We start from the raw sequence: 27,828 nt of genomic DNA, 5'->3' as shown, positions 1-27,828 counted from the left end.
GATCATATACTGGGTCACAAAACAGCCCTTCATAAGTTTACAAGAATTGAAATCATACCATGCATACTTTCAGACCACAACGCTATGAAGCTTGAAATCAACCACAGAAAAAAGTCTGGAAAACCTCCAAAAGCATGGAGGTTAAAGAACACCCTACTCACGAATGAGTGGGTCAACCAGGCAATTAGAGAAGAAATTAAAAAATATATGGAAACAAACGAAAATGAAAATACAACAATCCAAACGCTTTGGGACGCAGCAAAGGCAGTCCTGAGAGGAAAATACATTGCAATCCAGGCCTATCTCCAGAAACAAGAAAAATCCCAAATACAAAATCTAACAGCACACCTAAAGGAAATAGAAGCAGAACAGCAAAGGCAGCCTAAACCCAGCAGAAGAAGAGAAATAATAAAGATCAGAGCAGAAATAAACAATATAGAATCTAAAAAAACTGTAGAGCAGATCAATGAAACCAAGAGTTGGTTTTTTGAAAAAATAAACAAAATTGACAAACCTCTAGCCAGGCTTCTCAAAAAGAAAAGGGAGATGACCCAAATAGATAAAATCATGAATGAAAATGGAATGATTACAACCAATCCCTCAGAGATACAAACAATTATCAGGGAATACTATGAAAAATTATATGCCAACAAATTGGACAACCTGGAAGAAATGGACAAATTCCTGAACACCCACACTCTTCCAAAACTCAATCAGGAGGAAATAGAAAGCTTGAACAGACCCATAACCAGCGAAGAAATTGAATCGGTTATCAAAAATCTCCCAACAAATAAGAGTCCAGGACCAGATGGCTTCCCAGGGGAGTTCTACCAGACATTTAAAGCAGAGATAATACCTATCCTTCTCAAGCTATTCCAAGAAATAGAAAGGGAAGGAAAACTTCCAGACTCATTCTATGAAGCCAGTATTACTTTGATTCCTAAACCAGACAGAGACCCAGTAAAAAAAGAGAACTACAGGCCAATATCCCTGATGAATATGGATGCAAAAATTCTCAATAAGATACTAGCAAATCGAATTCAACGGCATATAAAAAGAATTATTCACCATGATCAAGTGGGATTCATTCCTGGGATGCAGGGCTGGTTCAACATTCGCAAATCAATCAACGTGATACATCACATTAACAAAAAAAAAGAGAAGAACCATATGATCCTGTCAATCGATGCAGAAAAGGCCTTTGACAAAATCCAGCACCCTTTCTTAATAAAAACTCTTGAGAAAGTCGGGATAGAAGGAACATACTTAAAGATCATAAAAGCCATTTATGAAAAGCCCACAGCTAACATCATCCTCAACGGGGAAAAACTGAGAGCTTTTTCCCTGAGATCAGGAACACGACAGGGATGCCCACTCTCACCGCTGTTGTTTAACATAGTGCTGGAAGTTCTAGCATCAGCAATCAGACAACAGAAGGAAATCAAAGGCGTCAAAATTGGCAAAGATGAAGTCAAGCTTTCGCTCTTTGCAGATGACATGATATTATACATGGAAAATCCGATAGACTCCACCAAAAGTCTGCTAGAACTGATCCATGAATTCAGCAAAGTTGCAGGATACAAAATCAATGTACAGAAATCAGTTGCATTCTTATACACTAACAATGAAGCAACAGAAAGACAAATAAAGAAACTGATCCCATTCACAATTGCACCAAGAAGCATAAAATACCTAGGAATCAATCTAACCAAAGATGTAAAGGATCTGTATGCTGAAAACTATAGAAAGCTTATGAAGGTAATTGAAGAAGATTTAAAGAAATGGAAAGACATTCCCTGCTCATGGATTGGAAGAATAAATATTGTCAAAATGTCAATACTACCCAAAGCTATCTACACATTCAATGCAATCCCAATCAAAATTGCACCAGCATTCTTCTCGAAACTAGAACAAGCAATCCTAAAATTCATATGGAACCACAAAAGGCCACGAATAGCCAAAGTAATTTTGAAGAAGAAGACCAAAGCAGGAGGCATCACAATCCCAGACTTTAGCCTCTACTACAAAGCTGTCATCATCAAGACAGCATGGTATTGGCACCAAAACAGACACATAGACCAATGGAATAGAATAGAAACCCCAGAACTAGACCCACAAACGTACGGCCAACTCATCTTTGACAAAGCAGGAAAGAACATCCAATGGAAAAAAGACAGTCTCTTTAACAAATGGTGCTGGGAGAACTGGACAGCAACATGCAGAAGGTTGAAACTAGACCACTTTCTCACACCATTCACAAAAATAAACTCAAAATGGATAAAGGACCTGAATGTGAGACAGGAAACCATCAAAACCTTAGAGGAGAAAGCAGGAAAAGACCTCTCTGACCTCAGCCGTAGCAATCTCTTACTCGACACATCCCCAAAGGCAAGGGAATTAAAAGCAAAAGTGAATTCCTGGGACCTTATGAAGATAAAAAGCTTCTGCACAGCAAAGGAAACAACCAACAAAACTAAAAGGCAACCAACGGAATGGGAAAAGATATTTGCAAATGACATATCGGACAAAGGGCTAGTATCCAAAATCTATAAAGAGCTCACCAAACTCCACACCCGAAAAGCAAATAACCCAGTGAAGAAATGGGCAGAAAACATGAATAGACACTTCTCTAAAGAAGACATCCAGATGGCCAACAGGCACATGAAAAGATGTTCAGCGTCGCTCCTTATCAGGGAAATACAAATCAAAACCACACTCAGATATCACCTCACGCCAGTCAGAGTGGCCAAAATGAACAAATCAGGAGACTATAGATGCTGGAGAGGATGTGGAGAAACGGGAACCCTCTTGCACTGTTGGTGGGAATGCAAATTGGTGCAGCCGCTCTGGAGGGCAGTGTGGAGGTTCCTCAGAAAATTAAAAATAGACCTACCCTATGACCCAGCAATAGCACTGCTAGGAATTTATCCAAGGGACACAGGAGTACTGATGCATAGGGGCACTTGTACCCCAATGTTCATAGCAGCACTCTCAACAATAGCCAAATTATGGAAAGAGCCTAAATGTCCATCAACTGATGAATGGATAAAGAAATTGTGGTTTATATACACAATGGAGTACTACGTGGCAATGAGAAAAAATGAAATATGGCCTTTTGTAGCAATGTGGATGGAACTGGAGAGTGTGATGCTAAGTGAAATAAGCCATACAGAGAAAGACAGATACCATATGGTTTCACTCTTATGTGGATCCTGAGAAACTTAAGAGAAACCCATGGGGGAGGGGAACAAAAAAAAAAAAAAAAAAAAAAAAAAAAGAGGTTAGAGTGGGAGAGAGCCAAAGCATAAGAGACTGTTGAGAACTGAGAACAAACTGAGGGTTGATGGGGGGTGGGAGGGAGGAGAGGGTGGGTGATGGGTACTGAGGAGGGCACCTTTTGGGATGAGCACTGGGTGTTGTATGGAAACCAATTTGACAATAAATTTCATATATAAATAAAAAAAAAAAAAAAAAAAAAAAAAAAAAAGAAAACATAAATCACATGGTGACATTAATGTCTCTAGGTGTTTTTCCTAAATAAGCATTCTCTAGTTCCTAATATCCTGTATCTTATTTCTGTCACATTACAGCATAGTTCTCCAGAGAGGTGTTATCTATTTAGATGGCCTCCCAGTAATAATACCTCTTGAATTATTGGTAGCACACAAATTATTTTCATTGAACTTCAAAAAAAAAATTGATTGAATACTGGCATGCACATTCCATGTTAATTTTAATTGTATATGTTATAAAGTTTAAATTGTATTATGATATAAATACTTCTTATGTCTATCCCTTTGCCTCCTCTCCATCTCTGCTGCCACTGCTGTAGTTCAAGCACTATTTCTCCTTACTAACCTCTCTTGTCTTAAATATCACTGTTTTCAAATCTGTTCTCCACTCGACTGCAGTGTGATCCTTCAGCATGCAAATTGGAGCCTAATGCTTCCTGGAGCATATTCTGCAGGAGTTCCATACTGCTTACAGTTTAAAGTCTAAACAATTAGTGTAAAGGTCCAAACTCTTCCTGAGATTGTTGCTGCCCACCTCTACCATTTCACTTCCCCCAGATTCCCACTTTTCATCTTCGGCTCCACAGACACAGAGCTGACTCTCCTATAGCTCCTTGAACGTGTCACGCTCCCCTTGCCTTCCCATCTCTGCAAGTTATTCCCTGTGTCTGAAATACCCTCTCCCCTTGTCCACCTAGTAAATTCCTGCTTATCCCTCAAGTTTCAACTGTGTGTAGCTCTCCTGGAACTCCTAAGCAGACTTAGGATTTCTCTGTCTTGTTTCTACCATATTTCACAATGGCCCCAGTAAAGCCATTAACTCATTATACTTTAATATTTGTTGCACACTTGTCTCCCTACAACACTGTAAACTTCTTGATGGTAAGGCCTGGATCATCCCATCTTTGGGAAGCCTAGCATAATGCCTAGTTCATAAGAGGCACGTAAAATATTTGATTTGTGAGTCAGGGAGTGAGTGAATGAATGAATCTCATACCATTTCCTTCCTTTCAACCAAACACTTACGGCTTCTTCAATTTCCACATTTTCTCAGCTATTCTCCGAGCTGGAGTAGGAGTGCTTACAGCTGAATGTCTTCATCTGACGATACACTTTCAAGAGACCACCCATCTGCATGGAACACACACATAAATAAGGCCTGAGGCTCAGTGAAGCAAAACCTCTAAAGCAGGAAACACATGAAATCGCTTGGGATTCGATAAATAGAAAGAATGGGAGTTAAAAGGAAGCAGGGAAACTCAGAGGCAGATGCGTTTGCCTTGGATTTTCAAAGGCACATAACAAGAATTCTGCCCTAGTTATACTCTTCCATATGGAGCTGGACCTCTTTTGAGTCCTTTCCAGGCCCATCTCCTAGCTACTGGCTTTATAGGAATCTGTTGCTACCACCAGTAGCAATAGTGGCTTTCCTTACAGAGGTTACAGGCATTTGTCTCCTGTATCTGGCAAAATGCCTACTAGAAAAATTGCAAAAAGAAGTGAACAATTTAAGTTTGTCACTTCCCTCAAGGAGAGTCGTTGGTGCCAGAACTCTCCTCTTGACCTCCATCAGGTAGGAGACAAGGAGTCTCAAGGCCAGTTGCTCTATTTCTAGGTAACATAGATGCTGATTTTCTTTCTCTCCATAAATATATAGAGGACCTATTTCTGTGTGTTGACCAAAGCCTGTTTTCCTTTAGACCTGTAGGTCAGTAAATTAGATCAGAGTGGTTACTACATTAAAAAATATGGTAACAGGGGCGCCTGGGTGGCTCAGTCGGTTGGGCGGCCGACTTCGGCTCAGGTCATGATCTCGCGGTCCGTGAGTTCGAGCCCCGCGTCAGGCTCTGTGCTGACAGCTCAGACCCTGGAGCCTGTTTCAGATTCTGTGTCTCCCTCTCTCTGACCCTCCCCCATTCATGCTCTGTCTCTCTCTCTATCTCAAAAATAAATAAACGTTAAAAAAAAATTTAAAAAAAATATGATAACAAAATTCATACTAACAATCAAGTAAGTAGAAATAAATAAAAATCATTGAAAAAAAGAAAGTTTTAACTGCATAAAATTTTAACTGCTAGCCATAGTATAAAAGGGAAAATCACTTGTGAGGTTAAAATACATTCTGAAGGACTTTGTACAAGATAGTGTTTTCAGTGATTTCAGAAAGAGGATGTGTGCTGACAGCTCAGAGCCTGGAGCCTGCTTGGGATTCTGTGTCTCCCTCTCTCTGCCCCTTCCTGCTTGTGCTCTGTCACTCTCTGTCAAAAATAAACATAAAAAAAGAAAGAAAGAAAGAAAGAAAGAAAGAAAGAAAGAAAGAAAGAAAGAAAGAAAGAAAGAGGATATGGTGGTAATTAAGATAAAACATATTTCCAAGTATAAGTTTTGTCCTTCATTTCTAAAAGAATGTGGTAAGCAATACCAAACACAGCAAATTGTTCAGAAAGGAACATATGAAATATAAACACTAACTCACATAATTACTAAGGGAAATAGATTCTATCCAAGAATCCTGAGAATATGCCACAACATAGGAGAGAATTGGCTCCATAAAAACAGATAATTTTACAGACTACTCATCCATTCACAGATCTTTATTCATTGTCAACTGTGTGTTAAATATTATGTGAGGTACTGGGAGTACTAAATTTACAGCCTAGGTACAGTCTAGTGGCAAAACAATAACAGTAAGAGTAACAACACTACTTGGTTAAAAGTTACCAAAAGCCTAAGTCCAGAGTGTGGGTTCACATCTCGTCTGGTGCCATCACACTAAGAGACCTTGGGCAAGTTACTTAACTTCTCTGTGCCATTTCCCTCTCTTTATTTTATTTTATTGTCTTAAATGTTTGTTTTTGAGAGAGAGCGAGCAGGGGAGGGTCAGAGAGAAAGAGGATCCGAAGTGGGCTCTGTGCTGACAGCAGAGAGCTGAACGTGGGACTTGAACTCACGGACCATGAGATCATGACCTGAGCCAAAGTCAGATACTTAACCAACAGAGCCACCCAGATGCCCCAATTTCCCTCTCTTTAAAACAGTGTTTAAAATATACTTTCCTCATAGTGTTGTGAGGACTAAATAAGATAATAAATGTAAAGTGCTTAACATAGTGCCTGGCATATGGTAAACAGTCAATACATCTTAGCAATGATTTATTCAAATTATGACATATGAGGTATATTTGTTGTGATGAAGATACATACATCTGGGTACATGTGCTGTATCTTGGCACAATCTTGGCAGCATGGATGAGTTGAAAAGTGAGTGCTTATGTTTCTGTTGTCCATTTATAGAGGAGTCGGGGGACACTTCTCAGCTTCTGAGGTGTAGCTGAAAGCTTCAGTAGATGTTTGCAAAGAAAAGATGGACATTCTTGGTGGAGGAAGAAACAAGTGGGAAGGCATGGAGACATGAAAGAGGGTTTGTATTGGGAGATCCACAGGTGACTTTGTATTGTCCAAGCATGGCCCAAGAAGATAGGGGATGAGGCTGGAGAAAGAGGTAGAGGACAGAACGTGACTGGCTTTGGGTGCTCTGCAAAGAGATTCAGACTCATGCTATATGCAGTGGGAGCCACTGAAGAACTCTGAGTAGAACTCATACAGCGAGAAATGAGGTTTTGATAGTGGTGACAGAAGGGACATGTATAAGAGATATTTAGGAAGTATATAGGTAGGGAGGGCCTGGTGATTGGTTGGATATGGAGAGCAGAGGGGATAGGAGGAGACATAGAAAATTCCCAAGTTTTTACTTGGTCAACTGCAGACATGGTGGTACCAGAACCCAGAAAAAGAACCTCAGAGAGAGATTAGGACTTGTAAATAAGATGCCAAATTCCATTTTAAACATGTTTAATTCCAGTACTAGGACACATCTCTCTACGCTACGGTCCCCTTCAATCCTGAGTGGCGAAAAGAATACATAGCCATTTGACTTTTGGAATCACCATTTTTGTTTTGTTTTTTCCTCAATATGTCTGGCAAGAAATCATAGTAACTAGGTATATTCCAATTCAACCATTACTGAAAGCAGAAAATTTACACAAAGATTTTCAACCACCTCCAAGTTCTATCCCCTCTATTACAACTAACATCTCATTTTTATCCTTAAAAAAAAAAAATAGGCACGGGGCGCCTGGGTGGCGCAGTCGGTTAAGCGTCCGACTTCAGCCAGGTCACGATCTCGCGCTCCGTGAGTTCGAGCCCCATGTCAGGCTCTGGGCTGATGGCTCGGAGCCTGGAGCCTGTTTCCGATTCTGTGTCTCCCTCTCTCTCTGCCCCTCCCCCGTTCATGCTCTGTCTCTCTCTGTCCCAAAAATAAATAAACGTTGAAAAAAAAAATTAAAAAAAAAAAAAAGGCAGTATAAAAGGAAGCTTTTTATGTCTGCTGTCAGGGACCTTTTTTCCTTTCTAGATTTCTCGTGATCTGAATGCCCAATAGTTACATCAGAGTTCTCAGTTATTCTAGACTCATGGGCACTCACTGCATCTTATTTGATAGAATGTGATTTTTAATATCCTGTATTCAAACATCAAATATGCTAAGTTGCACAGTTTATATTTATAGGTTTCCCAGCCAGGGAAATCTAGGACCTATAAAGAGAATCATAAAAGTTGCAAAGTTCAGAGAAAAGAGCAAGGTACTTAGAGAAGTCCATCATGAGCCATTCACCAGACTCCTTCCTGAAGCTAGCAGAAAGAGTAGGAAAAACTGAAGTACTAGTCCTCTGAAAGTAGCAATTCTGAGTTTGAGGTGCTTATGGCACATTAATGTGTCTAATTATCAATCAGGAAAGATCTGTTGCTCAGGAAGGGGATCTGAGCTAGATGTAGAGATGGTTGACATGATGGAAGTCACAGATGAGAGACAGAAGGTGAAAAGAGGTCAAGTTCAAGACTCCATGAAATGGTGGATTTGGAAGGTGAACCCACAAAGGCAACTGAAAATGAATATCCAGAGAGACAGGTGAGGAAAGAGTTCAGACTGATATCAAGGGAACCAAGTGAGGTGGTAGTTCCAAAAGCAAGAGATTGTCAGCAAGGTCAAATTTCACAGGTGGCTCAAGTACTGTGAAAACAGAAGCATCAATTTTTGTAAAATAAAATTGCTCATCTATGTATATACTTGTACATGGCAACATTCACAGCTTAGTATTTTGCTTGAATGTTGGTGCTGTGTGCTGTTTCAGTTTGTCTGGGATAGACAGTAAACTGCCCAGTACTGTTATGGGTCTGTGTAAAGGAATTAAGCATGGTGTTAATGTTTTGTATAATTTTTTGTTGATGTACAAAAAGACTTAATGATGGGCACAGGTGTTGTTTTTTCCAAATTATTGTAAATTATTTTTCACAAACATTGAGGAATTTCACATATTTATTGATTCATTCTTTTCTTTGTTATTTTCTTCTTTCATTTGATACAGAATTAGCTAAGTCCTACAATATTTAGAGCAGCAATTCTAGGTTTGAGTGTAAAACCAAGAATAAGACAAGCAGCTTGCCTTAAAGTTGTTATAAACTTTTCCCCCATCAATTTTTCTCTTCTTTTGAACAGGACATTTTGTTGTTTTGGCAATTTGCTTTCCCTATAGGTTGTAGCGATTTTTATTGCCATCTGCAATAAAAAAACAACTATGGTAGACTTATAGTCATTCATCAAGATTACCTGTTATAACTTCGCAAAAATCGCTAGGAATTAGAACTTTATTGTTATTTGAATTTGCATTTTATTTTATTTTATTATTTTTTTTTTCAACGTTTATTTATTTTTGGGACAGAGAGAGACAGAGCATGAACGGGGGAGGGGCAGAGAGAGAGGGAGACACAGAATCGGAAACAGGCTCCAGGCTCTGAGCCATCAGCCCAGAGCCCGACGCGGGGCTCGAACTCATGGACCGCGAGATCGTGACCTGGCTGAAGTCGGGCGCCTAACCGACTGCGCCACCCAGGCGCCCCTGAATTTGCATTTTAAAAAATTCTAGGTGTACCTTAGTGGCTCAGTTGGTTAAGTACCCAACTCTTGATATCGACTCAGGTCATGATCTCACAGTTTGTGGGATCGAGCCCCACATTGGGCTCTGTGCTGACAATGTGGAGCCTGCTTGGGATTCTCTCTCACCTGTCTCTCTCTGCCTTCTCCTGCTCGTGCTCTCTTTCTCTCTCTCTCAAATAAATAAACTTAAAAAAAATCTAGTAATATCAATAATTTTGTCCTATATCTGCTGCTTTTCATTGCAATTATATTTCACCTTCTATGAATTTTCTGTTGACATTGGGGTATCAATACTTCTGCCAATTTGTATGAACTGTTTATAACAACGTAGTTATTAATCATTTGTCATATTTTCTCCATATCCTTACAACAGCTTATCTCACTACTGTGGGAAAGAGATTAGTTTTAGTATTTTAATTGGAAAGCCCACAAGCTACTGCTTGTAAAAAAAAAAAAAATAATCAAAAGTTGAACTATGCAATCTTATGTCATTTTATGTAGATTTTTTCCAAAAAATTATTTCTTTAACCATATGCAAGACAGATTATAAAGTTTATTTATGCTTATTTACTATTCTGGTATGTCTGTATTAAAGTGTTGACAGTTTCCAAACTGAAACATACTATAAATAAGGATGATTTGTAGCTATGTGGCTGTTAGATAAATTATATTATATTTTATTCTAATATTACTATTCCTAGACCATCTTTCCAGACTTTTTCTACAAACACAGTGTCTCAGAAAAAAAATCCATGTGCAAGTTTTAAAGAATAAATTTACTTTCAGAACGTTAAGCTTTGTTTAATAAGGTTTCACCCACTTCAATTTCATTTACAAAACATGTTTTGTAATGTACAAACAAACAAAACATGTTTGTTTTTAAATGGGACCAAATGTTCAGTCTTACAACAAGGCAAAGTATTGGTGTTTTTGTTTTCCTCAGTGTGTCATCTTTTGCCAACGAGTAACATAATCACACCAACCAAAACAGTAACTTCATTTTGTAAATGTGGTCAACAGGGATTTGGGAAAATTTGAAGATTGTTAAGGTAACACAAAAAATTAACTGCAATAGTTGTTACGTCTAAAATAATCTTATTCAAAACACCTCCTAAAATATTCAGCAAAACTGAAGAGAAAGGGTGACAGAAAAGCTAGAAATGAGCTAAAAAATATACAAGAAAGGATAGAATTAGAAAAATCAGCATTTTGCAACTCCTAATGGAAAAAGGGATTTAGGCAAGGATCATCAATTAATCTGAAGTCTAACTTGGCTAAAAGGTTTCTGAGAAACATAGTATTTTTTTGGTCTCAAAGAATTACCCCACAGATTATTTATTAAATCAAAAGTAAAAATACATGCTATTGAAGAGATCTATAGTTACCACCTACGTCAAGTGAGTAAGCAACATCACCAACAGTGGAGTGTCTCATATATGTGCCCCTAAAGGGTTGCAACAGCACCTAGGTAGTATTCTTGCAGAAAATTTTTACCTAGAATCTAATCAGTAGGAACAATCAGACAAATCCAGAATGAGAGACATTCTATGTAATGATTGGCCTGAGATCTTTAAAAGTCAAAGGCTTAAAAGACAAAATTTAAAAAAAAAAAAAAAAAGGCTAAAGAGACATGACAACTAAATGCAATGCATGAACTCTGAGTCCTGAATAAAAAACAAATATTGGTTTTCTGGTAAATAGTATGGTATCACTATTAATTTTAAGTATTATAATACTATATATACTATACTATATATATGGGAAAATGTCTTAAAAAAATTTTTTTAATGTTTATTTTTGAGTGAGAGAGAGTAAGCAGGGTAGGCGCAGAGAGAGAGGGAGACACAGAATCCGAAGCAGGCTCCAGGCTCTGTGCTATCAGCACAGAGCCCAACATGGGGCTCAAACTTACGAACTGTGAGATCATGACCTGAGCCAAAGTCGGACGCTTAACTGACTGAGCCACCCAGGTGCCCCTAAAATGTCTTTATTCCTAGAGAGATACGTATAGAATATTCAGAGGTAAAGTATCATGATATCTGAAACTTATTTTCAAATGGTTCAGGTAAATTTATAACATATGTAATATGAAATATATAACAATTGCAAATGTCGATGCATTCAACATGGAGCACCCAAATACATAAAGCTAAACAGACATAAAGGAAGAAACTGACAGTAATACAATAATAGTAGGGGACTTTATGTCAGTGGATAGATCATCCAGACAGAAAATCAACAAGGAAACAATGGCTGTGAATAAGACTAGATGGATTTAACAGATAATACAGGACATTCGACCCCAAAACCGCAGAATACACATCCTTTTCAACTGCACATAGAACATTCTTCAGGATAGATCACACGTTAGGCCACAAAAGAAGTCTCAATAAATTTAAGAAGATTTATTCACATCAAGCATCTTTTCTGAACACAATGGTATGAAACTAGAAATAAATTACAAGAAAAAAAAACTAAAAAGAAAAAAATAACCCGCGAACACACGGAGGCTAAACAACATGCTACTAAACAACCAATAGGTCAATGAGGAGGGGAAAATTTAAAATACATGGAAGCAAATGAAGATGAAAACACAACAGTCCAAAATCTTTGGGATGTAACAAAAGTAGTTCTAAGAGGAAAAGTTTGTAGTGATACAGGCCTATCTCAATACAAGAAAAATCTCAAATAAACAATCCACACTTACACCTAAAGGAATTAGGCAAAGAAGAACAACCAAAGCCCAAAGTTAGTAAACAGAAGGAAATAAGAAAGATTAGAGTGGAAATAAACGAAATAGAGACCACAAAAAAAGATGAATGAAACCAAGAGCTGGTTCTTTGAAAAGATAAACAAAGTTGGCAAACCTTTAGTCAGGCACATCAAAAAAGAAAGAGAGGACTAAAATATTTTCAGAAATGAAAGAGAAGAAATAACAACCAACAACACAGATATAAGAGAATACTATTGAAAATTATATGCCAACATATTGGTCAACTTAGAAGAAATGGATAAATTCCCCCAAAATTACAGTCTTCCAAAAGCAAATGAGGATGAATTAGAAGTTTTTAACAGACTGGCTATGAGTAATAAAATTGAATTTGTAATAAAAAAAACTCCTAACAAATCCATGGTCATGGGTTAGAGGAATTAAAATTTTCAAAATGTCCATATTACCCAAAGCAATGTATAGATTCAGTGCAATCCCTATCAAGATACCAATAGTAGTTTTCAAAGAACTAGAACAAATAATCCTACAATTTGTATGGAACGAACAAAAGACCCCGAATAGCCAAAGCAATCTTGAGAAAGAACGAAGCTGCAGTTATCACACTCCCAGATTATAGTAAGCAAAAGAGTATGGTTCTGGCACAAAAACAGACACAGTGATTAATAGTAGATAGATAGCCCACAAATAAACTCATGCTTATACAGCCAATTAATTCATGACAAAGAAGGCAAGAATGTACAATGGGGAAAAGACAGTCTTTTCAATAAGTGGTTCTGGGAAAGCTGAACAGCTACAAAAGAAGGCAAAAGAGTGAAACTGGACCACTTCCTTATACCAGATACAAAAATAAACTCAAAATGGATTAAAGACCTAAGTGTGAGACCTGAAACCATAAAACTTCTGAAAGAAAACATAGGCAGTAATTTCTTGGATATCAGCTTTAGAAACATATTTACGAATAGGTTTCCTCAGGTCAGAGAAGCAAAAGCAAAAATAAACTATCGGAACTACACCAAAATAAAAGTTTTTGCAGAGCAAAGGAAACCATGAACAAAACAAAAAGGACACCTAGTGAATGAAAGAAGATAATTGCAAATGATATATCTTATAAGGGGTTAATATCCAAAATATATAAAGAACTTATACAACCCAACACCTAAAAAAAACAAAAAAATCCAGTGGAAAAATGGGCAGATGTGAATAGACATTTTTCCAAAGAAGACATACAGATGGCTATCAGACACATGAAAAGATACTCAACATTGCTAATCACCAGGGAAGTCCAAATCATCAGGTGAACCAGATGATATCACCAGGGAGATGTCATCTCACACCTATCAGAAAAGAAAAGAAATAAGAAGTATTGGCAAGGATGTGGAGAAAAGAGAACTCTTCTGTACTGTTTGTGGGAATGTAAATTGATGCAGCCACTATTGAAAAGTGTGGATGTTCCTCAAAAAATTAAAACCAGGAATACCATATTATACAGCAATTTTGCTACTGGATATTTACGCAAAGAAAATGAAAACACCAATTTGGAAAGATATATGCAGCCCTATATTTGCTGCAGCATTATTTACAAAAGCCAAGATATGGAAGCAACCCAAGTGTCCATCAGTAGATGAATAGGTAAAGAGGAGGGGTGTGTGTGTGTGTGTGTGTGTGTGTGTGTGTGTGTGTGTGTGTGTGTTTATATACACAAATATTACTCAGCTATAAAAAACAATGAGCTATTGCCATTTGTGACAACATGGATGGGCCCAGAAGGTCTTATGCTAAGTGAAATAAGTCAGATAAAGACAGACAAATATCATATGATTTCAATTATATGTGGAATTTAAAAAAAGGAACATACAAAAAACATAGACACAAATATAGAGAACAAATTGGTGATTGTCAGAGGGGAAGGAGGTGGGGGGATGGGCAAATTAGGTGAAGGGGATTTAGAGATACAAACTTCCAGTTTTAAAAACTGCATCAAGAAAACTTGTATATATATGTATGTATAGGCAGACTTAAAAATATATACTACGTATATATGTGTATATATAAAACTATATTCATACAGATATATTAATGAAACTATGTATATTTATACACACACACTCATATTAATTAAGCAAATACAGCAAAATGTTTACAATTGGTGAATTTAGGTAAGGAGCATACAGGTGTTTGACTTAGCTGTATACTAAGTACACACACACATACCATCCCAACATTTGGTAACTAGTTCATTGCTGATGTCTATATACATCAGCTAAACAATTCCAGATGTTAAATTGGGGGTGGGGGTGGGGAGAATTGTTTTTAAGAATTTGCTCTGAAATGACTTGTGTACATGTAGCTGTTCCTGGCAGTGTTCAGTGTCCCCTCCCACTTCTTCCAGTGACCCCAAACTGAACTACTTCCCAAACAATTCACACAATCCTTATGAAGTCTTTGTTCATGTCATTTCCTCAGCCCTGAAACACTATTCTTATTATTTTGTTTATCAAAATCTTACTTAGTCTTTAAGGCTCAATTCAAATTCCCCTTCCTCCATGAAAATCTTTTCTAGACAGCCACCCCCCATTCTGTGGTCCCTATACCTTTCTTGAAACACATGCTCGTTCTTTTTTGCATTATGGCCACTTATGTGTCAACTCCTATTCCTTCAAGAGGGAAAGTTTTGTTTTACTCTGTTGCACACAATGAGGCCCAAATTCCTTAGAATGACGTACAAGACTCTTGGGACTTGGTGCCTGCTTTCGAGTGTTATGTCTTGACGCTTCCTTCATTGGACCTGATACCAGAGCTATAATATAAACCAATTACTAGGAATTCTTAAGTTCCTCAGATCCAGATCCCTCAGTTCCATGGCCTATGAAGGAGGAAACTACTCCTTAGGATTTGTGTGAATTCCTGGGACCTTGCACTCACATACCACCTATATATGTATGTATAGGCAGACTTAAAAATATATACTATGTATATGATGTGTGTATATATAAAACTATATTCATACAGATATATTAATGAAACTATGTTTCATTAATAATGAATAATAATCAATAATAATGAATAATGATGAAACTATACCACCTGCAATCTTGGCTACCACACGAGTAACTTTCCTCTGTGCTTCACTTGATTACAATTTATTCCCTTCCTATACTTTGGGAAAATAAGCCAAAACTTTTCCTGCAAAACATTCATGAGTTTGGCTGACTTTTGAAGGACATCAAGGAGGATTTACATTTTCACAGTTACAACTTCCCTGAAAAGTAAGCGTCCACCTGCCCTTTACCCAAGGGAGGCCCAGTCACTCCCTTTTGTTGATTCCTCATTCCTCCTTCTTTTTGTTTTCCCACTCTCCTCTTTCCAACCCCACTAGAAGTAAAGTCCCTAGGACTTTCATCCCAAGCACTTAACAAGTGTTTCAGAGAACACCTAATTTGGAGCATTTATGAACCTCACGGTGCCAAGCAGAACATTTTACCTAGCTGGCTCTGATGTTCTTTAGGTCACTTATCTGAAAACCTTCTGAGTCAAAAAGCGGTTAAAAAATGAATCCTGTTGACTGGAATCGTGTATTTCACTTGTACTGAGAAGCTGTCATCCCATACAAGCACAAGGCAGTTTTCAGCGGAGGCCTTATCTCCTCCAGCTGGCTCAGATTTGCTGCTGCTCAGTTGCCAAGTTGTGTTTACAACAGCAAGACCTTTGGTAACTTGTCCAGCACATTAGATGATGGCATCTCTTGCTCCCTGTCTTGCTAAGAGATTGGCCGTCCAGATATGAGAAATTTCTGTGTTCATCTTGGACTGAAGGATGCTGTAGGAATATTTCTACTCTGTATTTAGCTATATGGTTATTATGCCAATCAATCTCAGTTTTTACAAACATCTTTATTGAGAAATGATTTAAATACTGTAAAATTCTATGATTCAAAGTGTACGATTTAGTGGTTTTTAACATATTGATGGAGTTATGCAACCATCACCACAGTCTAATTCCAGAACATTTTCATCACCTCAAAAAGTCACTATAAACAGTGACTCCCTAGACTGGACCCACCCTCTACCCCACCCTAGACAACCACTAATCTACTTTCTGGTTTTATATATTTACCTATTCTGGACTTTTCAAATCAGCGGAATCATATAATATATGGCCTTTAGGGTTTGGTTTCTTCTACTCAGCATAATGTTTTACATGTTTATCTATATGGTCGTATGCATCATACTTTTTTATTGCTAAATAATATTCCGTTATAAGGATATAACACATTTTATTTATCCTTTTACCGGTTGATGGCCATTTGGCTTGTTTCACTGTTTTTCTATTACGAATAATGTTGCTAAGGAACATTCGAGTCCAGTTTTTTGTGTTGACATATATTTTCATTTCGTTTGGGTATATACTGAGGAGTGAATTGCTGGGTCATATAGTAACTTTACGTTTAATATTTCGAAGAAATGCCAGACTATTTTCCAGAGTGACTGGACCATTTTACATTCCCATCAGCAGTGAATAAGGATTTTAATTTCTTCACATCCTCACAAACATTTTTTATTATCTTTTTAAGTATAGCCATCATTGTAGGTATGTAGTGATATCTCATTGTGGTTTTGATGTGCATTTACCTAATGGCTAATTATCTTAATTAAATTTTGAGGCCATATATTTTAATGAACAATTATAGTGATGAAACATAGCATTCTATTTTAATATTACCACATAGTGTTTTTGAATAAAGTGGTAAAGAGAATATAGGCTGTCAAATGTCATACTTTGCAGGTGTACTTCATTTCCAGTTCATCTTAAAAAATTCTAACTCGGCTACATAAAAGTAAAAACAAAAGTGAAAACTCCAGAGATAGTTTCATAGGACAAATTCCCCATAGGATAATAACACATACTTAGCTATTATCAAGTACAGGGCAATGAGACAAACCTTGTATCTCTTACTTATTACTTTTGTTTGAACAATTTGGTTTCTGCTGGGGGAATATCTAAGCTCCAGTTCTTCTAACATGAATAAAAAAAAATAGCATCCACATCTGGAACTGAGACCACATGTGCTGGCTCCACAGGGTTTAGTAATTTTTTTGTTTTGAAACAAGGAGGCAGAAAACATAATGTGTTCCTACCCAAAGAGTCCACATTTGCAATAAAATTTTAAAATGAATGGCGTGATTTTATTTTTGGATGATATACAAAACTGTTAAATGAAATTAGAAATTGCAGTTTAAACAGTGGCATCAATTAAGAAGATTTTCTGGGAACACAATCTGGTGCAGCCACTCTGGAAAACAGTGTGGAGGTTACTCAAAAAATTAAAAATAGAACTACCCTACGACCCAGCAATTGCACTACTAGGTTATTTATCCAAGGGATACAGGTATGCTGTTTCGAAGGGACACATGCACCCCCATGTTTATAGCAGCACTATCAACAATAGCCAAAGTATGGAAAGAGCCCAAATGTCCATCGATGGATGAATGGATAAAGAAGATGTGATATATATATATATATATATATATATATATATATATATATGTACACACACACACACACACACACACACACACACACACACACAATGGAGTATTACTCAGCAATCAAAAAGAATGAAATCTTGTCATTTGCAACTATGTGGATGGAACCCGAGGGTATTATGCTAAGTGAAATTAGTCAGTCAGAGAAAGACAAAAATCATATGACTTCACTCATATGAGGACTTTAAGAGACAAAACAGATGAACATAAGGGAGGGGAAACGAAAATAATATAAAAACATGGAGAAGGACAAAACAGAAGAGACTCTTAAATATGGAGAACAAACAGAGGGTTATGGGAGGGGGTGTGGGAGGGGGGGATGGGCTAAATGCGTAGGGGGCATTAAGGAATCTACTCCTGAAATCATTATTTTATAATCTGCTAACTAATTTGGATGTAAATTAAAAAAAAATAAAATTAATAAAAAAAGATTATTAAAAGAAAAAAAAGATTTTCAAGCACTTCTTTCCTTGACCTGGATTTCATTTTATTTTTTAAACAAAAGGGCCTAATATGTACATCAGTGAAACAACTGGATATAATATTTGCATAACCCATTTTAAATTATGATCCAAATGCTGTATTTAAGCTCAATAAAATGTAAACCAATCCTGTAAATAAAATTTAAAAAGGACAAATCCATATACCATTTCTGGTATTTTCCCTGCCAGTCAGCTCTGGGACCACAGAATGAGAGGAAACTGCTCTTGTCCACCTTTTATAGGAAGCATAATAAACCAGGAAAATGGCATCTAAAAGGCACATTAATCAGTTTCCCCAGTTTAATGGCGAAAGTACTGAGAAATGAAACAGCAGAACCACACATTAAAAAAATTTAAGAACTAAAAAGTGTAATCAATGTTTTTTTAACTAAAAAGAAACAAAGCTTTTAAATCTTTTTTAAAAGTTTATTTATTTATTGAGAGAGAGAGAAACAGAGCACATGAGCATGGGAGGGGCAGAGAGACAGAGAATCCCAAACAGGTTCCTTGCTGTCAGCACAGAGCCTGATGTAGGGCTCAAACTCATGAACTGTGAAATCATGACCTGAGCCTAAGTCAAGAGCCGGACACTTCCTCAACTGACTGAGCACCCAGGCACCCCAAGAAACAAAGCTTTTAAACTGAAAGAGAGAGCTATTATTGATGAATGATTGTCTGTCTGTAGGCCTTTATATAAAGATCTGTTCCCTCTCCAAGCAATTAAACATAGTAAAATGAGCTAAAGATTTCAGATTTTTAGGCTGGGCACAAGTAAGAATTTACTGACAAATAGATTAAATAGCCACATGAAGTGTCTTCAAAATAATTGACTTAGATAATATTTACCTAAACACAAGTAACAAGGAAATTTCTGGCTTTGGGATTCTGTCACACTTTTTTTCCCTCTTCCTATGCTAGATCCGGGGCAAGAGGAGGAGAAATGAAAGAGTGGCCAATGCCCTCTTTTTATTTTTTAATTTAATGTTAATTTTTATTATTGAAAAAATTTTAATTCCAGTATAGTTAACACGCAGTGTTATATTAGTTTCAGGTGTACAACACAGTGGCTCAACGATTTCATTCATGCTCAGTGTTCATTTTAAATGCACTCTTCCTCCCCTTCCCCTATTTCACCCATGCTCCACCCACTTCCCCTCTGGTAATCATCAGTTTGTTTTCTATGGTTAAAGAGTCTGTCTCTTTGTCTCTCTTTCTCTCTCTCTCTTTTTTCCTTTGCTCATTTGTTTTGTTTCTTACATTGTACATGAGTGATATCATATAGTATTTATCTTTCTCTGAATTATTTCACTTAGCATAATACTCTACAGATCCATCAACGTTGTTGTAAATGGCAAGATTTCAATATTTTTATGGCTGAATAATATTCCATTCATATGGGTCACATGGTAACTTTATATATACACAATGGAATACTATATATATATATATATATATATATATATATATATATATATACATACATTCATCTATCAATGGACACTTGGGCTGCTTCCATTATTTGGCTATAGTAAATAATGCCACTATATACATAGGGGTGCATGTATTCCTTTTAATTAGCATTTTTGTATTCTTTGGGTAAATGCTCAGTAGTACATTTGCTGGATCATAGTAATTTTAATTTTAACTTTTGGAGGAACCTCCATGCTGTTTTCCACAGTGGCTACATCAGTTTGTATTCCCACAAATATAAGAGGGTTCCTTTTTCTCCACATCCTCACCAACACTTATTTCTTATGTTTTTGATTTTAGTCATTTTGACAGGTGTGAGGTGATATCTCATTGTAATTTTGCTTTGCATTTCCTTGATGACGAGTTATGATGAGCATCTTTTCATGTCTGTTGTCCATCTGGGTATCTTCTTTGGAGAAATGTTTATTCATGTCTTCTGCTCATTTTTTAATTGGATTACTCATTTATTAAGTGTTAAGTTCTTTATATATTTTGGATACGAACCCTTTATCATATATATCATTTGCAAATATCTTCCCCCATTCAGTGAGTTGCCTTTTAGTATTGTTGATTATTTGCTGTGTAGAAGTTTTTTTTATTTTGATGTAGTTCCAATAGCTTATTTTTGCTTTTATTTCCCTTGCCTCAGGAGGATTCTATCATACTTTTTATAAAACATTAGAGACAACCTGAAATTTTTATTTAAAATGTTGCCTAATGAAAGTAATTTTACAAGTGTAAAGAAATATAAGACAGAGGCTAAACTATTTTGCATAAAAGGTTGTTATTTTACTAGACATATACTGTTTGTACTAAATTATAATCACAAAATGATCTTTATATTATTTATATTTTAGGGTTTGATGACACTTTCCAGACATAAAAAATTAAAGGAACTTTCTCTATCTGAGTGTTATAAAATCACCGATGTTGGAATTCAGGTAAGATAATTAAGGTCTTCTCTTAAAGAATTATGGTTAAAATTTAAGCACAAACTGAACAAACTTTATAGGTGAGAGTAGAAAAAATAAGTGGATTATAAATATCCTGATTGAGACAAGGTAAACTGGACTTTAGACAGGTCTCCATAGCCTAAGGTGACTAAGGGAATTTATTTTCTCGTTTTTCCTCTCTACTCTCTCTCTTCCCAGTGTTAGACTCATGGGATAAATAAGGACTAACAACTTCCATATAGGACAAGGTTTTAACAAAAGGGGTTACAAAACATTTAGATGCCTGTAATCTACTAAGAGAAAAAGCCAAAAGGTTTTTCTAAGGTTAAACAATGATTTACCCTACTACAGTTCATTTAAAAGTTAAACGTACATTTACATAAAACTTTATCCATGAATACGATAAAGTCAGGCTCTTAAAACATCTTTGACAAGGTGACAGAACAAAGGTTATTAAAATAAAACAGTTAAATATTAACATTTCTAATACTGGGCTATCTATATATATATTTAAATATATGAAATTTATTTTTAAATTGGTTTCCATACAACACCCAGTGCTCATCCCAAAAGATGCCCTCTTCAATACCCATCACCCACCCTCCCCTCCCTGGGCTATATTTTTTATATGGTGATCAATTACACTGGAAACCTAGCATGGTGATGACATGGACTCTTAACATACACCAATTACTAACTAATTTTTAAAATATTCCATGGGATGAGAAAGTGCTGATCAAAATATGAGACTAGGGGCACCTGGGTGGCTCAGTCAGTTAAGCATCCAACTCTTGGTTTCAGCTCATGATGAGTGGTTCATGAGATCGAGCCCTGCATCTGACACTTTGCTGACAGTTCAGAGCCTGCTTGAGATTCTGTCTCCCTCTCTCTCTGCCCCTCCCCTGCTTGTGCTCTCTCTCTCAAAAATAAATAAGTAAACATTAAAACAAACAAAACAAAATACGAGGCTAAGTATTAGGAAGCCAGAGCTTTTTGCCATTTCTCTTTGACTCTATGGGTTCCAGGCATTTTTATTTTCGGTCCTTGAAACCTGAAAATTACACTATTTTTAGACACTCTTAGACTTTAAATAAAAGCCTTCTTCCATATGCTAACTACATGATCATTCAGATGAGTGGAAAAAAATGTAATTTTTAAAAAAATTGGCATGTATTTTTTCAGTGATCTAGAAGAGAAAATAAAAAAAGGGAATACAGGAGCACGGAAATACAGAATTATTTAATTATTAGTTACATAAGATCAGCTATTCTATTCAAGTTCACAAAAACTTTTTTTTCTCTTTCTCCTGCTTTTGGTGTGTATATGTATGTTGTGGCTGTTAATCAGTTTTACCTTTCTAAGGTTCCCAGTATACTCATACTTCTGGGCATATGACAATCTTTCTCCTCTGTGCCTCCTCCAGCCCAAGTATTAAGTCCCCAAAGAGAGGAGACAAAGAAGGTGAGAAGAGAAAATGACACAGAAACCTATTTCACAACTCCTTATTTGGATTTACAAAAGAGAGGGGAAGGGAGTAAAATAAGGTGATTATATTGAGATATTTACATTATCCACAATTTATCAGGAATTTGCTTTCTTGTTACTTATAAAAGGTAACTATGGGAGATTCTCTTTTTAGCACAAGACATTGAAACTTACATTCAACATCATGATTTAATGAAAAAAATGAGATAAACATTTTTACCCTGGTTAGGTTTTGCAAGAGGCATGAACATAATCAGAATAAAAAATTACCTCATTTTAGTGTTTAACTGGAAACCGCAGCACATGCAGATTAAGTGTCTGGAGTCTCAGATGTACTGACTTAGGATCTGGTTTTAATTACTTCTTCCAGCTTCAGTCTTTTGTCTGAGAACATTAGACATTTAGTGATCATGTTAGACTAAAATTATTTGGTGCTCTTCAAAGGCACACGCATTTTGGAAAAGATGTTTGATGCAGTCATAACTGAGCATTTCTCAGGAAAACTTCTCCTTGAACATTTTATGAATTTAATTAAATAACAAACTGTCAAGTTTGGCAAAATAATTGGTTTAATTGGGATGTTGCAATATAGAGAAAATGGAAGTTGTCTTGTTACTTGGATAGAACCAACGGAACAAATGTAATTATTTACTCTAGTTGCTTTTATTTTTCTCTAGTTGCTTTTTCTACTCCCTTTATCTCGTTTATATTTCTCATTCCCTGTTTTTGGAATGAAGTATGCTGTAAATGCATTTTTGTAATGGTCATATATACGACCATATGTAGGTCCTTTGCAGCTAGACAAAATTTTTTTTATTATTTCCGTGTTTGTAAGTTGAGGTAGCTGTTTAAGAAAGGGCATTGGAGAGGAAAAAATCAAGGTTAGTTATGACTTACCACAAGGGCTTACAATGTATATGCAGGGAAAAGTGTGCGTACATATGTGCTTACATGTAGATATGTATGTAAATGTATACCTATGTATAGTATATGTGTGCAAATTAAATGTGTATACGTTTTAGCATATGTTAGATTGCATGTTTACATGCAACTATGTGTATATCTGCATGTCTGGTATATGTGTGTAAATTAAATATGTGTACACATTTTAGTGTATGTTAGATTACACACATATAGAGATGCTGTAAGATTATATATTTCTAGGCTAAGACCAGATAGTGATCAATATTCAAAGCAAATCATAAAAATTAGTCTGTTAAATAATTATCTTTTTGTTTATATTTTAATTTTAAAAATTAAATATCCATGTAAATTAAAAGGATCTTTTCTTACAAAAGTGTATAGACTAGCTCTCTGATAGCAAAAGCAATGGATATAATATTGGCAACATGGGCCTAGCTATCCAAAATCCTTATTTTTATCCTGATTCTGCCTCTTACATAGCTACATAATCTTATGCACACAATTCACTTAGCTCCACAACAATTCATTGCTCCCATAGTGGCTATAGTTGTGAGGCAGACAGGAACTAGCACCCTAGAACAGGAGTCATCTTTTCGTATAACCTTTCTGTAACATTTTCCTATAAGGGTCAGATAGTTTACATTTTAGGCTTTGTAGGCCATACAGTTTGTGGTCACAACTGCTCAACTTTGCTACTGTAGAGTAAAAAACAGCCATAGACAACACATAAATAAATGACAGTGACTGTGTTCCAATAAAACTTTATGGACAAACTTGAATTTTATATAATTTTCACATGGCATGAGATATTATTCTTCTTTTGATTTTTTTCAACCACTTAAAAATGTAAAGGCCATTCTCAGAGTGAAGGCCATATAAAAAACAGTGACAGACAAGATTTGTCCTGCAAGTAAAAATTTGGCAGTTTGCCAACGTCTGCTCTAGAGTCAGACAGAAGTTTACAGTTTTAGTCTGTCAAGATGTGTGACTTTGGGGGCGCCTGGGTGGCGCAGTCGGTTAAGCGTCCGACTTCAGCCAGGTCACGATCTCACGGTCCGTGAGTTCGAGCCCCGCGTCGGGCTCTGGGCTGATGGCTCGGAGCCTGTTTCCGATTCTGTGTCTCCCTCTCTCTCTGCGCCTCCCCCGTTCATGCTCTGTCTCTCTCTGTCCCAAAAATAAATAAACATTGAGAAAAAAAAAAAAAATTAAAAAAAAAAAAAAAAGATGTGTGACTTTGGACAAGTTAGTTTCCTCCTCTGGGCCTTGGATTCTTCACTTGTAAAAATGGGTGTAATAATAAAACAGTCTCCCTGTTGTGAGGATTAAATGATATAAAACATCTGAGTACTTAGCATGGTTTCTGACAGAATGCATGATGAATATTGCCTATTACTATGATTATTATTTTATTTAATGAAATAGAAACTAATATATACTAGTAAATAAAAAATAAGCATATTTGGCATAATAGTTTGATAATTTGTTTACCTTAGTTAACCAGAGTCAGAAAGCAGGTAATCGTGACAGCCAAACTACTCTAATGCTAAGGAGATAGTTTAGAATATGTTCTTGGAAGAAACAGCTTATTAGTTTTTACTTCTATGAATGAATCATGTATTTTTCAGAGGCACTTAAATATAAATGACTAAATAAATTTACATGTGTAAAAGCATTTAAAAAATCTAGAACACTACATAAATACAATTGCTATTTTCTTGAAAATAGAATAAGAGAACAAACCAGTTAAAAAGAAATTGGATCGCTGTTTTTCACTGGGATTATGATATTAAACATATGTTTTCAATATGCATAAATTTTCTCTTGAGACTTCTTTGACCCATGTTTATTTAGAAATGTGTTGCTCAACTTCTGAATATTTTAGGATTTTCTAGCTGTCTGTGTGATTTCTAGTTTATTTACTTTTTTTTTTTAAATATTTATTTACTTATTTATTTAGTGATTTCTAGTTTAATTCCATCTTACCCTGAGAGCATATTTTGTCTGATTTCTAATCTTTTTTGTTAAGGTGTTATTATGCAGGAACACTATTTGTGTGGTAGTTAGATGTGTTGTGGGAGGTCTCATTCTATATTCATATGATTAAGTCTCGGTCTTCAAATGGGCCTGTGTCCCAGGACAGTGATCTTTACAAGTGCTTCCAACCCCTCTCCCTGCCTCTGCTACGCTGAGGTAAGACAATAAGGTGAGAGGGGCTGGATTTGGGTATTTCCCTGACCCTTTGCTGGATTGGCTCTCATAAAACCCGTGTTGGGTAGGTTCTGGTAAAACAGTATCCCTTGAGGTCAAGCTTTTGTTAATGAGAACAGATGTTCTGGAGGTATCTTACAATGATTACTTTCCCTCTCCCCATGTAGGAAGCATGAGGGCATTTTTCTCTGATCTTCATCCTGAGAACTTGGTGGGTCTCCTGGATAAGCTCATGAAAGCATGGGGGCTCAGCTAAGGCTGGGCCCCAGAAACTTTTCTCTCAAACTAATCTACTCTCAGTTTCTGGCAGTTAGTCAATAGCCCTTTAAATGTTCCAGCTGATACTGGCTTCAGCCACCGGCTTCTGCTCCTAGTAAGCCCTGATTCTCTGTATTCACCTGTCTTTCCAGTTTTCAGAGTGTAGTTTGCTTTGTGACCACAATTATCTGACAGATCTAAGAAGAGTTGTTGATTTTCAGTTCACTCACCTTTTTTCTTCTTTTGAGGATAGAAGTGATAAGTTCCAAACTCTCAGGACAGACTGGAAACTGCAAGTCTGGAACATTGCTTCTGGATTCATGGATGCTGGCTGAATCAATAACAACCAAAAGGGATGATAAATGTAAATTAGGCCTGAATCAGACCTTTATTTTTAAAAAAAAATTTTTTTTTTCAACGTTTATTTATTTTTGGGACAGAGAGAGACAGAGCATGAACGGGGGAGGGGCAGAGAGAGAGGGAGACACAGAATCGGAAACAGGCTCCAGGCTCTGAGCCATCAGCCCAGAGTTGAATCAGACCTTTAGAGTCCAGGAATGAAGTCAGGAACTGGAGGGCTCAGGAGCCAAGAGCAGAAAGCTATTGGCGGGCTGGGCAGGTAGGCAGCCATCAGTGCTGAGCACTGCCCTTGGCGTCGGGAGCTTGCTCTCTTTGAACTCCCTGCAGTGTGCAGCCTGGTGAGCTAGCTGTGCTCATACAGACAGAGCCTACGGCTGCCTCGAAGTTCAGGTACTTTGGTCGTGTCCATTCATAAAGATTCTTAAGTTTCCTTAGTACAACCCCAGGATTTGCAATCACTGAGTTGGCAAAAACTGAAATGATTAAGTTCAACGTAGATGAATAACTCCATGCCTTCATGTAAGAAAATATTCAAATTGTCTCATTCAGATTTATTTTGTGAAAATCTTGCTCAGTGATTGAACTAAGAACATGTGAACTGGATTTTCTATGCAGTGGACACTGAGGTAATCTGTCAGTTTTTTGAAAACAAAAATCATTCTAAAAATTTTTTTAATAAGTCAAGGCCTAGTCAAATAGGTAGGCTTATAAAAAGAAAAATCCAATACCATGTGCTGATTGTTGGCTAATGTTAATTTAGCATGTACTATATGCAAGGCATGTTCTAAGTATTTCCTGTGTATTAATTAAGTACTTTATGAAGTAGGTAATACTTTTAATTCGATTTTATGGATAAGGAAATCAAGGTTCAAAGAGGTTAAGAATTTTGCCCAAAGTCATGAAACAAATAAACACATGAGCTAGGGTATAATGTCTAATTCCAAAGTGATAATTCTAGCTATTATAATGTAATAAAGAAATCTCCAGAAGGATTCAGTTGTGGTACTTAATTTAGCATGGGAATGCCAGGGAAAGCTTACCCACTGGAAGATCACTTTAAGAAGAAATGTGGAATTTAGACTGAAGGGCAGAGGGGAGAGAGGACAGCTCTCAAGATTTATAGAAAGAATATAAGGTAAGAGGATTTTATTATAGTCCAGGAGAGAGAGAGTGGCAGGCCTACAAGGACAGTAACAGTGAGACTAGAGAGAAGGGAATGGATTGGAGAACATTTAAGTAGTAAAATCCATGGAACTGTTGAGTTTCAGTAGGCTTGGAAGTGAAGACATGGTTACGGATGACATCCGTCCATCTGACTTGGCTGCCTGGGAGATTTATGGTACCCTCGTTTTCAAGCTCTTTCCCATAGCTAAGTCATGTAGCCAGTGCTATGAACTACCAAGTCCTATTCAGTATTTTGACGTTTAGTTTTGCACTTTCTCTTCTTTGTGAGTGATTCTGTCTGTGCTTCCTCTCTAAGCTCTCTTTACCCTTATACTCTTAGGACAGAGTCCCCTTTCCCACTCTTTCAATCCATAGGCTTGTAGTGGCTGCAGGCAGGCTAAGGGAGCTCCGTTGGAATATGTTTTTACTCTACTTACAGGTAATTCAAAGGTTGTAGTTGTTCTCTGTCTTCTAATAGGGAGAATATGGGTACTGTGTAGTTTTGTTTGTTCCCTCTATAGATTTTATGGTTTGGGGAGGAGGAGAAGATTCAGACTTAGATAAATATCACTGTTCTTCAAACCCAAACATGGTCTCCTCTTACCTTTTATTATGTGTATATACATACATATCTCAAAAGACTCTCTAATAGAGATGGATATCTGTGTTTTAAAGCCCTGCAGCCAGAATGCAGTGGGTGTATTTATAACTACATAGGAAAAATAAGAGGCATGTGATAATGGTTCA

At 36.7% G+C, this 27,828-nt stretch overlaps 2 protein-coding genes across 3 annotated transcripts in view; one reads left to right on the top strand and one right to left on the bottom strand.

The window, feature by feature from the left end:
• Window positions 1-27,828, bottom strand: part of FAM185A (family with sequence similarity 185 member A) — a 145,697-nt gene that overhangs the window by 17,486 nt on the left and 100,383 nt on the right. The window contains exons 12-13 of one of the 2 annotated variants that reach the window (XR_015248069.1): window positions 25,788-25,888; window positions 22,338-22,551 (exon numbers count right to left, since the gene is read on the bottom strand). The gene's annotated coding sequence lies outside the window, so the exon portion shown is untranslated. Of the gene's footprint in view, window positions 1-22,337; window positions 22,552-25,787; window positions 25,889-27,828 lie in introns of those variants that run through there. The other variant, XR_015248070.1, reaches the window with a different exon arrangement.
• The window catches only part of FBXL13 (F-box and leucine rich repeat protein 13), a 217,150-nt gene that overhangs the window by 166,513 nt on the left and 22,809 nt on the right, over window positions 1-27,828 (top strand). Inside the window, exon 18 of the mRNA XM_086696868.1 lies at window positions 20,587-20,670. Within this exon, the coding sequence (XP_086552994.1) occupies window positions 20,587-20,670 (84 nt within the window). The remainder of the gene's footprint in view (window positions 1-20,586; window positions 20,671-27,828) is intronic.

The sequence above is a fragment of the Puma concolor genome, chromosome A2 (genome assembly GCF_028749965.1).
Source record: "Puma concolor isolate L17-30 chromosome A2, mPumCon1.1.hap2, whole genome shotgun sequence".
Lineage (NCBI taxonomy): Eukaryota > Metazoa > Chordata > Mammalia > Carnivora > Felidae > Puma > Puma concolor.
The sequence above is the reverse complement of the archived record's forward strand: the minus strand, read 5'-3'. Positions and strand labels throughout refer to the sequence as shown.